The 16,523-nt window shown below is 37.1% G+C and overlaps 1 protein-coding gene across 1 annotated transcript in view; it reads left to right on the top strand.

The window, feature by feature from the left end:
• LOC149004572 (katanin p80 WD40 repeat-containing subunit B1 homolog KTN80.1-like) overlaps positions 1 to 16,523 on the top strand; it is a 35,110-nt gene that overhangs the window by 15,247 nt on the left and 3,340 nt on the right. The window contains exons 6-15 of the mRNA XM_089169597.1: positions 4,471 to 4,541; positions 5,667 to 5,741; positions 5,829 to 5,972; positions 6,107 to 6,281; positions 6,939 to 7,469; positions 9,429 to 9,473; positions 9,581 to 9,714; positions 10,894 to 11,019; positions 11,396 to 11,470; positions 11,595 to 11,707. Coding sequence (XP_089025723.1) covers positions 4,471 to 4,541; positions 5,667 to 5,741; positions 5,829 to 5,972; positions 6,107 to 6,281; positions 6,939 to 7,469; positions 9,429 to 9,473; positions 9,581 to 9,714; positions 10,894 to 11,019; positions 11,396 to 11,470; positions 11,595 to 11,707 — 1,489 coding nt within the window. The remainder of the gene's footprint in view (positions 1 to 4,470; positions 4,542 to 5,666; positions 5,742 to 5,828; positions 5,973 to 6,106; positions 6,282 to 6,938; positions 7,470 to 9,428; positions 9,474 to 9,580; positions 9,715 to 10,893; positions 11,020 to 11,395; positions 11,471 to 11,594; positions 11,708 to 16,523) is intronic.

Raw genomic sequence — 16,523 nt, 5'->3', positions numbered from 1 at the left:
GAGCCCCCCCGGGGCGCGGGGGGGGGGGGCCGGGGGGGGGGGGGAGCGGCGGGGGGGGGGGGGGGGGGGGGGGGGGGGAGGGCGGGGGGCGGGGGGCGTTGTCCATAGTGTTGGTTTGTAAGAAACTCTCTAACATGCCAAGGTTAATACTGCTTTGTTGGTTAATGAGGGTGGAGATCTGGAAGAAGCCAGAGTTGCTATGAGGAGAAGAACACTTAAGAAAAGAGGTGGGAAATAGTGCTCTCGGACCATTATTTATTCATCATTTCGAATCTGTCCCTAATGAGTTGGGGCGTTATATCGTATATAAAGAAAATAGCAAATTGTTCTACGCCCCAAAACAGGGGCCTTTAAACACTGACACCCCATTTTATCTTTAAAAAGCAAAGACACACCAAAGTTGGTCTTTCATTGGACACAATAGTCCAATCTATTGCTGAATGCTGCTAAATAGTCATTTTTTAAAAATCCCAAAACTACCCTTTGAATTATATGAGTTTACCTAAAAACCTTTATGAAAAATAGAGGGAAAAAAGTGTTTTGGATGAGAGGGAAATTGTGAAGAGTTGTTGGAGAATAAGTCTAATGGAGAAGGGTAGATGAGGTCTTTTTACCCCATTATACATGAGGGTATGATGGTCTTTACAACTATAGCGGTAACCATTCTAATGGATTTGGAGCTGTGTGCTTTTAAAGTGGGATGCCAATGTTTAAAGGCCTCTGTTTTGAGGTGCCTGAGCAATTTGCTCTAAAGAAAATCGAAAGACCCCCAAAAATAAGACTCAGTCTCTGACTGGGAATCGATTCAGGTAGGGAAACCAGGAACAATTGGGAAACTAAAAATCTTGCACAGCTAACTTCTTAATTACACTAAAACATATTATTTCCTCACATAACATTAATTCCTAATATTCACTCAATCTGAACCCAGTTCATGGCCATCTAAATACCTAACTGGATTTGGGTTGGTCCAAGGTTGCATATCTGCATCAGTGAGATTCAATTGAAATGGGGGTGAAGGGATGTCAAGAGAGGGTAATAACAGTTGGTGGTCAAGGCAGAAGCAAATCATATGAGGGAGATGAAGCGTCTGACAAGAATAAGGGTTGCCCTAAATTGAAAGGTCACTAGATAACCTGTTATTATTTGTCACTAAATAACCTATTGTTATCTCAATTAGGAGGGTTATTTACGGAGGAATTGTCCAGCATTAGGGGTAAACAGGAGAATGAGAAAAAGGATAATGGTGGTAATTCATCTAATGCTACTATTGTTGAAGGCTCTTGGATTGATTCAGATGCCATTCTTACTTCTTAAGGTTCAGAAATTTAAGATTTGATTTTATATTCTGATTGTTTATTTCATTTGTGTGCAGTTTAGGAATAGTTTGGTACTAGTGATGCATGGGATAATGATACATTAAAAATGACAAAAACTGCTGAAAGAACTGTACATATTGTCATTTTTGATGGAATCATGTGAAATTGGACTGTAGTTATACATGTGTCAGATGTAATGTGTTTGCAAAATAAAAATAACCGCAAGCGCACGGTATCGTGTAGCTGACGGGTCGATCTCAAGGAGATATGCCACTTTAGAATTTAACCTCTTAATGATAACGCGATAGTGCAATGATTCAAAATTTTAACTAACTAATTTAACTAAATGAGCGGTCCTAACACATACATCTAATGCGATCGAATTGAAACTAAAAATAACACAAACATAACCTAACCATTCATCATCTACTAAATAAATAAATAAATACACATAAATAAAAGGCAGGAATAAAAAAATGCAGAAAGTAAATAACAAAGCAATAAAAGGAAAAGAGAAAACCTTAACCAAAGAGAGGCATGACTGTAGGCATATTTGATCAAGGACCCAGGGTGAAAGGAGAACAATAAATAAATGCTGAAAAATAAATCCTAAGTTAAGAATATGGAGGAGTAGATAGAAGCGGGAATGGAGGGGGGAAAGAAGATTATTGGCAAAGGTTATTTGCATATTTGAATCTCGAATAATAAAAAAAACTTGAACGAACGATTCAAATCTCAACCAACCCTAACAACCAGATCTATAATGATCTAGATTAACAATCGCTAGACCTAGAGAAAAACGAATCCTCAAACTTGAAACTTGAACTTGAAATTGAAGTTGCATTATATAGAAAAATTGAACCTAAAAACATTCAATCTAGAAACTAGAATCCCACAAAGCAATCAAAGAAAACTAGAGAAAGCCTAAATAAACTAAAGAGAAAAGAAAGTGTGCACCTCCAAAGCTCCAAAAAATGTTCTCCCTTGCTGGAGTATGCTCTCCTTTTATAGAGTAATTTCCTACATTACATGGGATATGATTCTTGACATAGTTTGAATCAAATTCAGAGTTCCTATCTGACTCAACCAAGGAGGGTTTTGGCGTACTACTAGACTTAGAGAGATAAAATGCACAATTCCACCGTTGGATTTGAGGATCAAGAAGTCGTGAAGCTCTCCTCCAAAAATCAGCTTGATGGGACATAGATGACCATTCGATGAAGAGCTTGATTGAAATTGGACGGAGACACTTAAAAACGGGATTTTTCTCTCTTCCTTCTTTGAATAGGATTCTTTTTCCTCCTTTTCCTTCTTTGATCAAGTCCCAAATAGGAAATAAAATATTGAAGCATGCAAGGATTCCTTCTCTCCATGTTTTTGACTTGAGGAAGCTTTTAGAGTGCACTATAACTTGATGAACAAGACTTTCCTTTCTGGAGTGGAATTCAATCTAGCTTAGTTCCATTAGGAAGAAGGGCGGGCCTGGCGCAATGGTGGAGTCTCTCCATTGTGCGCTGGAGGTCGCGGGTTCAAATCAGCCTCTCTGCAAAAAGCAGGGGTAAGGCTGCCTAGAAAGTCCCTTCCCAGACCCCACAGTGTGGGAGCTTTGGCACTGGGTACGCCATTTTTTTAGTTCCATTAGGACTCTCTTTACAGAATTTTGCAATAATACCTCTGTAGATTTGATTGATAATTTATAATCTGAGCTGCAGATCAAAATTTGCTTCTTTCTTTCTAAAATATTTTGGAGTTGGCCCATAATCACATCTCTAGCCCATCATGCTCTAGATCAGGCCCATTTTTGCACTTGAGAATTTGAATGGACGTCTTGACGTGTAAAATTGCATGTTTCATACTCAAAACTCCAAATATTTGCTTAAATCTTGAAAAATCCTAAAATTTGCAAAAACAACATAAAACCCAAGGTAGCTCCACTATAAGTGTGTAAAATGCATGCTTTATGCCCTAAGATTTCACACATAAATGTGCTCATCATAATGAAAAAAATCTGATTTCATTAGGAACTCTGGATATGAGAGGTTTCATGTACTAATCTGAAGTTGGACTTCTCAGGGTTTCAGGATGGACTTGGTTGTGTACAAATTATTAAAATTTATACGGACTTGTAGGGAGTATTGAAACAAGTGTAACAACTGTTGAAACTTAGGCAAAAGATACATGTGGATGTTGAAGGCTGGAGACATGTAAAGATGTGAACAGATGCTTTGGATCTGTGTGTGGAAGTGATCTCTGATTGTGTTATCATAGGAGAGGTGAACTCAAATCACATCGTACTGCAATGAGTTGTCCAGGACACTCGAGTTTGGGTGTAGGCTATGTTAATTTGGATGTCTCATACAGGTGGAGATGTTATGAAGTTTGCAGAATCAACAGCAGCATTCTTCATTAACATAGGTTGTAGCATCCAAGCCATGGTAGAGATTTGTTAGCTTCTACATAATGTATGTTGAAGTGTCCCACAGTGTTATTGTTGAGTTTCTGTATGGTTGATTCGAGTTTGGGTCCATTATATGTACAAAGCTTAAAGTTGTAATTGTAAAGGGATTAGTGTTTCTTGGGTGTTAATATATAGTCTTTGCAAGGTAAACCCTAGATACAAGCAAATGAGATTACATAGTGAGCCGGAGAGTGGTAGAGCCGGAGACTAGTATGGATTTATCATCTATTCTCTGAGTAGTGAAAAATTCTTTGGTTCTGTTGGGTGGGGTGTAGGCTTGTGTGCTGAACCTTGTTGTATTCCTCATGTTTATATATCAATCTTTGTTTTTTGCTGGTGTTCATGCATTCATCCTCAATTTAACACTTAATTTCAATGGATGGCTTTTCATGAACACAATTTGGGGGATATATAACACTTCAGGTAAAACATCATTTAGATGGAGTGATCATCTATCATTTTTAATGATCCAATAATGTCAATTTAATTATCCTTTGATTGCACCCTTTTTCTGGTTTATTTGGCCTCTCATTCTGTGCAAGCTTATGGTCCTATTCTTTGTTGGATATAAGTTTGGGGTATCTGCCTTGTAATATCCTCTTATTTATAGTGCGTGCCTCTTGTGTATGTATGCAACTGGCATAAATTTATTCTTTCTGAAATGGTGGGGAGTAACACATAATTACTTTCCAGGTTCTGCAGACAGGACTGTGAAGTTCTGGGATCTAGAAACCTTTGAACTGATTGGATCTGCTGGACCTGAGGTATATCGGTCATTTTTTCTATTCCTTTTTTTGATCTGTTCTTATATTCATAGCTTAACTCTCTGACAAGAATTGATTGAGATTATTTTTCTATTTTTCTGGGGCACTAGTTAATGTTTCATTTTTTTGACTAGATGTATTTATTAACCTGAATGTTGCCTGCAAGAGAACTCCCCTTTGTGGTACTTGCTTGGTCAACACAAGAGGTTGTTGCCAAACAGTTTCAAAGGTCCCAGATCTTTGGATAATGGAGTGCAACTCCAGCACTGATCACTCTCCCAATGAGGAAACTGTATTCATCCTTTATGACATTGTCATACATTCAATATTTTCTCAAAAACAAACTTGACTTATTCTCCCAACAATGTTTAAACGACTAAACAGCATATAATTGTCCCCTAATTGGGCTGGGAAAAAACAGAAACAGAAGACCTTGCATGGGCTACATAGAGTCTTACCAAAAAGAAAAAATTCCTACCTATTGCCAGTTTCCAGCCTACCATTTCAAGAATTTCTAAAGCTACTAAATAACCCCCAACCTAACCTTTTCAAAAGAAATGTAAAATAACTAAAATCCCCACCCCCCAACCCAACACCCCAAAAAAAAAAAAAAAGGGTATTACTAATTTTAAGAAAAGATTGACCCAATACTTGGAACTAATTGAACCAACATTGTACTTAGTCTAATTGTCTGGCTTAAAACTGATAAAATAAACTTAGTTTGGAGTTTTTGTACTCAACTCATGAACCCATGTTTTAGGTCTTTGAAGTTGGCCAATTACAAGGCAAACCAACCCATAGACCTACCAAACCTTGGTTATTTTCTAATATAAGGTCTTCTGTGGTGCTGCTACATCAGTGTCAATTGTTTTTGGCCTCGAAGTATTTCTAATTGTTACTTGTTAAGAAGTGGAAATTTCCCGTGGAGATTGCATCCATGTTGACCTTCTCTTTTAATTTGCTTTTTCTAATTATTTGTCTGTTTTTATAGCTTCTACTTTAACTGGTGATCTGTCATTATTTTCTGTACTTTATTCTGTGAGTCAGATTTGATCAATCAGGTAAAGATTGGCATGTTTTCTATTTGACTCTTAATTTTTTCTTCTTTCTTTGCTTCATTCTCAGGAAACAGGTGTACGCTCTATAACCTTTAACCCTGATGGAAGGACCTTGTTTTGTGGACTGGATGATAGATTAAAGGCACAGACTTCTTCCATAATATGATTTGTGGTTATTTTACTGCCCATAAACGGTGTTTAACATTATGTATGCTTGATCAAAATCTAGGTTTTCTCATGGGAGCCTGTAATTTGTCATGATGCTGTTGATATCGGATGGTCTACATTGGGTGACCTCTGTGTTCATGAAGGAAAACTTTTGGGTTGTTCTTACCATCGGAACTCTGTCGGAGTGTGGGTTGCTGATATTTCAGTATGTTCTTTTGGCCCTTTTTGTCGCATTTGATTCTAACTACATTGTTCTGTTTGAATACAAACTTCATTTTGTTGTTCACACCATATTCCAATTGGTGAATATATTTGTCATTTTTCCTATCTTTGTCTCAGCTCCTCGGACCATATGGAACTGACGCATCCAGATCAAATTGCCAGATAGGGAAGAAATGTGATGTGCAGGAAAGCGTTGTGCAGAAAGTAGGTGGTAGTTTGAAGTCTAATACTGGCATGTTGACCGTTCGAGAGGATGATGATGCAGTAGAAATAAAGAACATTTATGTGGATTGTAAGTTTTTTCTGTTTTCCAAGTGATGGTAGTTAGAGATAGTGTCTAATTCCTTTTTTCTGCTAATCTCTGCCTTGGTGCATCACATGTCTGTGTATCGGGTGTGTTTCTTTCTTCTTCTTCGAGGAAAGGGGGTGTGATTGCTTGTGTGCCTGTATTACTATTCACACTGTTTGGAGCTTTTCAGTCTCATGCTTGCAACTGATACATGGGGAATGTATTCTTTTATATAATTCAAGCACTGATTGTTGTGGTTTCATCCAATAAATGGTGCATCAGAAGAAACTTTAGCTAGATATTTATTCCATCTTTCGCAGTTAATGGGTTCATAGTTTTTTTTAGTCCTTGTGTGTGTAGAACTGAACCCACTTATGCAGGAGAAGAGTCATATTTTCGAACTAAAAATAGATAATTCAATTCATTTCATATTTTCAAACTAAAAATAGATGATTCAATTTGTGCTGATTTTAGAGTTTCTCATTGAAGCAATGGGATTTATAGCCCTCATTCACGAACTTTCACCCATGTTTTGGATTCAGCTCTTGTAGAGAGAAAGAACATAATATTAGGATAGAAGTAATCTGTAGTTCTCTGATTCTGAATTCTCCATACTTGATTGTTTTCTTATTTCATTTGTCATGTTATTTCATGTAAAAGCTACAAATGGTATACCTAGTACTCTGCAAAGGACTAGATCAACTAAGTCTCCGAAGATGGTTGCACCTCGAGTTTCTGAGGAAACCATTCATACTCCGGCTCCAAAGGCACGTGCTGCAATGGTGGTGCGAAGAAAAAGCAGGAGTGAAGTAAATAGAAGGCCTTTTACTGCACCTATTGTTGTACCAAGAAACAGTCCAGCAGGAGAAAATGCATCTAATTCTAGAAGAGAATCTGTACCCAGTGGAAAACCCAGCCCTGATAGGTTAATCAAGCCAACCCATCGGAGGTCAGGAAGTAGCAAAAGTGACATGGGGCATTTGCCAATAGCAGTTCAAGATGAATCTCCAACAAGGAAAAAAGGTGGTTCGGATAATGTGATGGGGTCACCAAAGTTCCATTTCAGCTTTTTTGGAAAAGATGATGTAACAAAAACCATTGAGAGAAGCAATTCAACCATAGAGCATGTCGCAGAGAAGTTTGAAGAGATTCTGTCACCTGAGCCGCCCCCCATCTCGGATCAAGATAAATGTATGTTGTTTCATAAGCTCCTTAACTCTGTTTTTCTTCTATGCCATTAGATGATTGTTTGCCCCATAAAAGCATGATCTTGCAAACAGATAATATTCATTAATTACCGGTTATCTCTAAAGTCTGATAATAAATTCCTGCCAAAGCCAGTGCTGTAACAAATCCCAAGTAGAAACCAAACCAGAATCTATATAGGAAAAAAAGAGAACTAAGAAGACGACGAGAACAGTGGGAAAATGCTATTAAACCTGCAGTAGGATTCAGTGTTTATGTTTCTACTGTGACGTGGCTTTCATTTATATGGATCTTTTCAACAAAAATTGTGAACACCTAATTAATTCAACTGAGTCAATGAGAGGGATACTCACTCCTGACGCATCATAATACTCCCCTGTGTTGGAGTCTGCATATATCAAAAGAAAGCTCCAGCTTGGAGCTACAAGGATAGAAATTAGTTTTAACACTAATCTTGAAACTTGAATGACAGTTATAGGTGCTTCTGAGCATAGAGAGAATCAGAGGACTTACAATCATCACAGATCCAGAACAATATCAGCCCAAGCACATCAATCATCAAGAAGATAGAAGATTAACAATTATATTGAATAAATCCAATCAGCAATGAGCAAAATAAGGCCGTAGTAAACTCTAACTGCAATTCACAACCTCATAGCAGCCACTGCAAGATTGAAATTACGTTAATAATCTTCATAGGAGTCAAAAGTGGAGCATCCAGCCACTACTTCTTAAGCCAATCCCCTTGAAAAGAACAAGTAGTACGAGAGAGGTTGAATGCAATTACAATGGATTGTCAGTCTGCTAATTAACCATAATGCTCGAAAGACTCTTGAGTAAACAAAATGGAAGGAATATCATACCTTTAAAGATCTCCATGTTTAAAAGGGGTTTAACTGTAATTTCTTTGATATCCAGTTATGACCACAATCCAAACCAAAGGGCTAAATCTTGAACGGTAACAAAAATGGGCCAGAGGATTAGTATATGCATATGGAGACAAACTAGGAAGAAGGTAGGTTAATCAATGGCAATAATTTTGCAAGAAAGCATTAGCCACAGAGGGGCAGAATTGGAAATTAAAGAGAGATAATAAAGCCAGCCATAGTAACAGTCCTTTTTGGCACTAGGTGAACTGAAGATGGCATCAATTAGGCATATTAGCAGGAGCAGTGATTTCCAACCAAAAAATTCTTCGATTTAGCAGAAATGAGTAAATCATACAACCCTTGATTCTAGTTAGGAACGGCAACAAAGTTCATTGGTTGATGAACCATAGCAGGTACTAGAATGTATATATATTTTTGTTGAATAACAAAAGATAACTACATACTAAGGTTTCTGATTGTGTTTTCTTCTTCATTTTTCTGATAAGATGTAACAAAAGCTAAGTAGAAGCCAAACCAGATTCCATAAACGAAGAAGAGAAAGTGAATATTGAGCCTTGGTGCAATGGTCAGTGGACCACAGTTGCAGCCTGAGGTCGAGGCATTGAAACAGCCTCTCAGCGGAAATTGCTGGGGTAAGACTGTTGAAAATTGCCCTCCCGGATTCATGCTTGCAAAGAAGCCTTTGGCACCAGGTTCACCCTTTTACAATGAGTACAATGTGAAAGAGTCATTTAATCCCAATATGGATTTAGGTAGAAGTTTGCATCATGGCTTGCTTTTATTTACGTAAGACTGTCCAGCTACAATTTTATTCTTACTGGGAATACAACAGCTAATTACAAACTAAAAAGGAAACTAGTATAAACGAGAGTAAACTGAGATTTAACTAGTCCACAACAGAAATACTCGACTCCTTAGACATCTTAGCACACTGAATATATTATATAACATTTATTTTTAGGCTAAGTTTTTGTTTTTATATCTGTTTCCTAAACTTATTTTGAGGCCAAGTGTGGGAAATCTTTGTATCTAAAATCCAAATTTTTTTTTCCAGGCAGTGAACCATTGAATAACAACTCGGTCAAGATTGTTAATGGAGGTATACGTATACCCTGGAATTCAGGAATTTAACTCTTTAGTTGCTCTGGATCCAAAAGTCTGCAATTTGGATAGAGACTGATTATTTTATCTTGCCTGATTTGGCAGTGACAGTTGTTCCGGGAAGAACTCGATCTCTAGTTGAGAGGTGGGAAAGGAGGGAAATATGTTCTAGCAGTGAAGATTTGTTATCTAATCCATCTATTGTAGTATCTGAAGTTTGTACACCACCTTCTGTACAGGTAATATTATCTTTTAAATCTACTATTATAAATACCTTTTTCATGAAATAATAATTCCAGATGTTTTAAGGTGAATCTCATTATTCTATGATGAGTATGTTGTTTGATATTGAAATGATGCTATGCATATTGCATTATTGTTAATTCCTTCAAGCAATTCGTGAAATAGTTTTGACCGGTTGGTGCTTCTTAAAAGGAGGTTCTACTAAGTGCTATAGTACCTTTTACTGGTCATACAGTGACATTTAAGCTGTATTCGTAGTCACCTATGACCTAATCAGAGACAAAATCCAGGAAGAAGTTGGAGGTGGAGGGAAAGAACTGCACTATATGCACATTAGTTCATCTAGTCTTGATCTGAATGTTCAATCAGTTGATGTGTTGTCTCCATAAGCCATTCATATCGACTGTTGGAAGTAAAGTTATTTGAAGATTCATTGTTCAATGCTTAGGTTCTCTCATTGAGATTGTGTTCTAGATCTTCCAGTTGTGTGTTGTGGATATAATAGCTTCACTCATTTTACATTTGTGCCTTGAGTGTATTGCAAATACCAGGTGGCATCTTTCGTAGTCCAGTAGGTCTATCTTGCAGATTGATTTGGATCATACTTCTCTGCAAATAATAACGAGTCTGAGCCTATTGTACGGTGTCGTCCTCTCTTGCAATTGATAAGAATTACAGGGGTGACTAGCAATGCTGTACTCTTTCGGGCCTCTCCTTCTGAAAGATTTTGTAGGTATTGGAGGCGTAAATTTTTACCAAATGGAATTATTTTTTAGTTAAAGGTGTTTTTTTTTTAATTTATTATTATTATTATTATTTTTTAATATTCTTGGGGTTTTTTCTTGTCTGCTTTGGCAGACCTATTTTAGATGTTTATCTTTTTCTACATGTAAGGTGTCCTTGCCCCTCTGCTTTTCTTACTTGTTTACAAGTTTGTACGTTCTGATTTTCGCTCCATTTTTCTCAAAGCACGTTCAGTCCATTCTCTTCCTAAATGGTAGTGTCGATTATTTGATGGTTTATCCTGGTTGGATTCAGAAACCAAAGCAGGAGCCATATCAGAATCTTGCTATAACTACCACATACAATGATATTTCTTCAGAAGCATGCGTGATAGTTTAAATATTTGGTCAATTGAAGACACTCAGTGTCGTTAATGTGTTTTTTGATGTCAGAGTGGACAACCTCAAACTTCTGGAAGAGAATCAACATCTGCAAATGATGAGGATCTAATTGAGGGTCTTTTACAGAATCACGATGTATTCCTAAGTACAATGCGATCTCGCTTGACTAGATTACAGGTAATTTTAAGTGCCTTTTTTTGCATGGCAATGGGCTTTTATTGAGAAATGGAATGCATAGTATGAGTTAATGTCCTAGACTTGCTATCTCAGATTACTAGGAGTATAGAAGCTATCTAATGCGGATGTGGATGGGCATATAAGACAGGGTTTTTATTATGATGTTTTAAATGATAATGTTAGATGACCTTGTGTTATATAATGACATAGAAGACCCATTCCTACATTATGCCCAGCTAAGTAATTGATCCATTCTGGTGATTTTGTTTTAGATTTTTCTTTCCGGTTTTCATGCTTCTGTAATTATTTTCTTGCATGCTCTGTCATTGTCATTGTTGAAATTGTGGAGAATGTTCGTTCTAACCTATATTTTCAGATGGTGCGACATTGTTGGGAAAGGAATGATGCTAAGAATGCTATTAATGCTCTGGGGAAGTTGCCTGATCATTCTGTACGTACTCTATTTACAAATGCAACATGGTTCTGATATTTGGTTTTGGCATGTGGTTACTGAGGCTTTATTGATATGTTAGTTCTCCTGTTAAGTATTCATCAGTATCCTGTTCTTCGTGTAGGTGCAAGCTGATGTGATTAGTGTTCTCATGGAAAGAATTAGTATTTTTTCCTTGGATCTCTTCTCTTCCTTGCTGCCTGTGCTCACAGGCTTATTGGATAGCAAAATCGAAAGGTAAAAATGGATGATTTGTGTTGAAGTGCATCATGCTGAATTTTGGCATTTTATTTAACATGAGATTCATTGTGATCTCTGTGCGGTGTAAATTTCTAGGGCTTATTTTTTTTAGGCAATGTAAATTATGGATAAAATCAGAGGACAGATTGAGATGAAGAAGACAAAGGAGAAGAGCTGCAGAAAACAGAGGCAAGAAGAAGAAGATTGAGAAGAGCCTCAATAGATTGAGGGTGGTAGTTAGTTTATGAGCAGACAATAAGTTAAAAGAAAACTCAAATAGATACAAAGTGGAAGACATGGATAAGGTGGGGGTGAGATTGACAGTTCCTACCCCTTTAACATTGGCATGGGAGCCATCAGCAAGGGTCACAATGGAAGAGGATGGGCAAAAGGATAAAAAGTTACTTGAGACACTAGTTATATGATCAGATGCCCTTGAATCAGTGATCCGGAGATCGGATGTAGAAACACAAGCTGTAGCTTTACCTGTATGAACAAAGGTGGCAGTCGGAGGTGGAGATTGAAGTGCCTAGAACTGGTTGAAGTGAGCATATTCTTCTTCCATCATTTTCACAGTCTTCCCTTTTGATTGTGGAGTGGCAGTAGTGGATGACTCTGATGATGCAATGGTAGAAACCTGAGGTGGCTTACCATGAAGCTTCCTACAAAATTTATGTATTTGTCTTGATCATCCACGATGATGACAAGTCCTGACATTCCTTGTAGTTTTAGTGGATCCCTGTATGGGGGTTTCTACCCGATCCTTCATTAGCATGCGCACGAGTACCTCCAAAGCTTGACCCACCACTAGAGCCACGGTTTGTAGTAAAAGATGCCAATGCAGAATTGTTGGATGAACTAGATTCGTGTGTTTTCTTTGGATGCACAAAGTACATAGGAAAATGTTTCACACAGTAAGGGTACCTTATCTTATCCTAAAATCTGTGCTCTAACCAAGTAAATTTTCTTTCCCAAGTCCTCCCAAAAAACCCATAACTGCAACTTGTTCTCGTTGATTTTTGCATCTAACAACATCCGATGAAATGGGTATGATAGAATTCAACTTTTCATACATTTTCTTATGGTCTGCAAATATTGGGTCAAAGGTTTGCCCTTCCTATCACCCTTACAGAATTCTGGTGAAACCTCATAGATATGGGAAAGATTATTCTATCTGGAATGCAAGATCTTTAGGTAATCCTTTTAAATCCTTCATTGTGTCAATGTGTAACTCAGTCAACAATATACCTCTCTGTGGGTTTCAACATCTGTCCTAAGATTTGGGCATCTGCAATCTTCCATGTATCATTCCCAATGGACTTAGTAAGCCGATCTTGCTGTCCACGACCAGTCAACATGACCTGGACTATCTTTTTTTCACGGATAGAAATTGATAGCCCCTTTAAATTTTTGTTCAGAAATATAATGGGATGTGGATGTCATGATTTCAGTAATAGAGCTCTTTGGTTTAGACATGATCCAGTCTTTCTTCTATCCAGATGGGAGACACCTTAATTGTAACAAGCAGGTAGCAACTGCAACATTCAAAATTGCTCAATCAAACTTCATCAAACCAGAAACTCTTCAGAAAAAAAAAGGTAGCATGCCAAAATTTCTTCTCAAAGAAAAAACTTCAAAATGATATTGAAGCAATCAGTCAAACAGAGATAATCACAACTTTAGAGCAGAATTAATTTCCGGATACGGTACCACCAAAACTAGGGCAAAAAATCCTCAAAAATCTTCAAAGAATATAGATGACCCCCCAAAGAAAAGAGCAGCTTCTGATTCAAAGAATTTATTTCAATTGCAGAAAACTTCCAAACAAAAAAATATTCCAATCGCAGAAAACTTCCTCAAAAAATGGTGAAACGCAGGCCAAAAGAAACTGACTGACTCCTTTGCCAAGTCCAAAATACTTACCTCAAAAATCAGAAGCTGCAGAAAACTTTTCTTAATTCATCAATAAACCACCAAAATACAGCGTAAGCTGCTGCTCCTTCTGAATCGCAGCCTTGTATAGACTCTACCAGATCTTCGATGCTTCTATTTGTTGTGGAAAGACGTCAAAGATGATGGGAGATGAGAAGAGATGGATCGCAGGAATCCTAGGACGCAACCTGCTCTGAAACCATGTAAATTATGGTATAACATCAGAGAAGGAACAATTAGGTCTTTCTTTCGTATAGATTTTCTATTTCGAATTGCTGTGGTTGTGGAACTGAAAATACTGCAATGAAAAGGGTGAGCAAGATACCCCCCCATCCCTGCTGATCCATTTATGATATATGAATGAGAGAAAATTTTGCATGAGATAAAGACAACGAAGGAGAAGAGTTGCAGAAACCAGAGGAAAGAAGAAGATGAGACTGAGAGGAGCCTCAATTGATTGAGGAACTCCAACGAAATCACTTCAATCTTTATAATGATACAACACTTACAATCGAACTCAAATAAGGAAAGAAGAGTGCAATATGGACTCAAAAAACTCCAGATCTGGCACTAAATCTTGAGCCTAAATGCCCTCCGACAGGCAATAAGACACCCAAGTGTTGCCTTCTATTGCCCTTATTGTCTTACATTATGTGTATTCTATAATCTGTCTTGTATCATTAAGAATCAATGCCAGGCCAAATCAAGTCATCAAAAATCAACATTAGGTCACATTTAAGTCATCAAATATCAATATAGAACTAGGAGACCGAAGAGCTGAAGAAGCAAGGTATTAGTTGTTTAAAACGGTCAACTCATTTTACTGTTTTTGGAATTGGTTCTTGTCCTAATGTGTAGTCTTACGTTTGGTTTATACTGTTCCTGATAAATTTATCTTATCTATTAGGCCACATCAACTCATGAAAAAATCAACTTAGAACTAGATGGCAGTAGAAGTGAACTAATGAAAGTTTGAAATGAGCAAGACATTTATTTGATTTTTACTTTCTTTGATTTGGTCACTGTTCTAGCATGGTTAGTTTTACATTTGGTTCATATTGTTCTTAAAATATGCGATGTTATGTATAAGCAATTAATGTTTTCTCAATTAGAGAAATATTCTTGTTCTTTAGGAAGTCAAATTGGTCAAGTTATTTTATTTTTAAATGAGATTTACTTTTTTGGATGATTGAATTGTGAGGGATTCTTTCTATTAGGTACACCACCAACTGACTTTCCAATAAATCCATGATTACTTTAGTCTGTTTGTATTGAAGGAGTTATGTTCTACTCAAACCTTGTTTGGTGTGTGCAAATATTGTTAAAATCATTCTAAATAAATCTAAATAAATATATTATTCAAATATTAAAAAAAAAAATGAATGTCTTGCTGCTCATCTAATTTTTAGCAGTTTTTACCATGTTGAGACATGAAAACCTCAAACATTTGATGGTTGAAAATATTATCGATTGTCAAAAGGCTAGTTTTTGTTCATGATTTTTCCCCCTTTCCCTGGGGTGTAGCAGGCGGGCAGTCATGGGTTTTGACTCTGTCTCCTTAAAATTTTATTATTTTAATTGGGTTGGAATAGGTTTATCTTCTTATTTGTGAATAATGTCTTAATGGTAAATTAAATAGAAAGTATAAATGCATTTACTTTGATATTTGGCATAAATAAGGGTCCAACCAGTTTTGTCACCTAGGCAACAATTGCCTGAACCGCGAAACAGCGCCTTGATATCTTGTATGGAATGGCATTTAGGGATGTTAGGTTGGTTTGAAAATGTAGCCATGCATAATGATGGGGTCAACATGTTTATTAAATTTGGACACCAAAAGCTACCATGTGGCAGTTATTATGGTTGAACAATAATGTGTACTTGGTTCAGGCACTAATATTATAGTGAATGTACATATTAGGACAAAGAAAAACAATGCAACAAAAGTCTTTGACATGGAGGAGTATCAAGAAAGGAATAATTCAGTTATCACCTATCTTGTCCATGTTGACTACTTTCGGTACCACAACATTTCTCTAAAATGAGTGCTCCCTAGCATGTTTATTGCATTGAAGGAACAAGAGATGAAGTAGAATTTGATATATTGGTATTAAATCTATGAAGGATAGTTTTGGAAGGTCAGTGAAAAATATTTAGCTAATCAATGCAATAACTAACTTTTCTTAGAAGGTGATGTGTCACACTTGACAATCTTTGTGAGATCGGTTTATTCTTTTTTGGGGGTGATGGAATTTTCATAGGTTGGTTGGGTGCAGATAGATCAGAGAAATCGGCATAGTCGCGAGGAGCTAGGATCATTAATCCACATATAAATAAATAAAAGGGACTACTTAAACCTTTTACCATGGGTATCTCCGTATCACACCATTCTATGATGAATTTGTATAATCAGAAAAAGTTTCTTTGATGTATCTGATGTCTCCTATTCATAAATTAAAGGTCAAAGAAGGTGAATCTTCGTTAGAGCAATCAGTTCCCCACCACTACAACTGATGTAGTCCTAGATTGGTAGGAGACCAACTAGGAGCTGATATTCAGGGTCTACCATGGATCAGCCAAACTTGAGTAGATCAAAACAGGACGGGGGTTCCACTTGAGAGCTAGTTCGTGGTTTTATGGTTAGATTTAGTCAATTGGATGACTTGGAAACTGTCAGTGAAGGCTTGGGTTTCATGGAAGTGTTCCAAATGTTGAATTTTAAGTTTTCATCTAGTCAATGCTGAGGTTTCATGTTTGAAAAATGGAATCTTTGGGTGAAATTAGGATTTGTGGATTGAATTTGGGGATGGAGCTTTGGTTGAGTGGTGAGGGGCCTATAGGCTTCATATCATCCAAATTTTAGAGACTTTGGGTTGCTGGC

This window comes from Hakea prostrata, chromosome 9 (genome assembly GCF_041222555.1).
Source record: "Hakea prostrata isolate BN-2017 chromosome 9, UWA_Hpros_2, whole genome shotgun sequence".
NCBI lineage: Eukaryota > Viridiplantae > Streptophyta > Magnoliopsida > Proteales > Proteaceae > Hakea > Hakea prostrata.
This window is presented reverse-complemented; position numbering and strand designations above follow the sequence as displayed.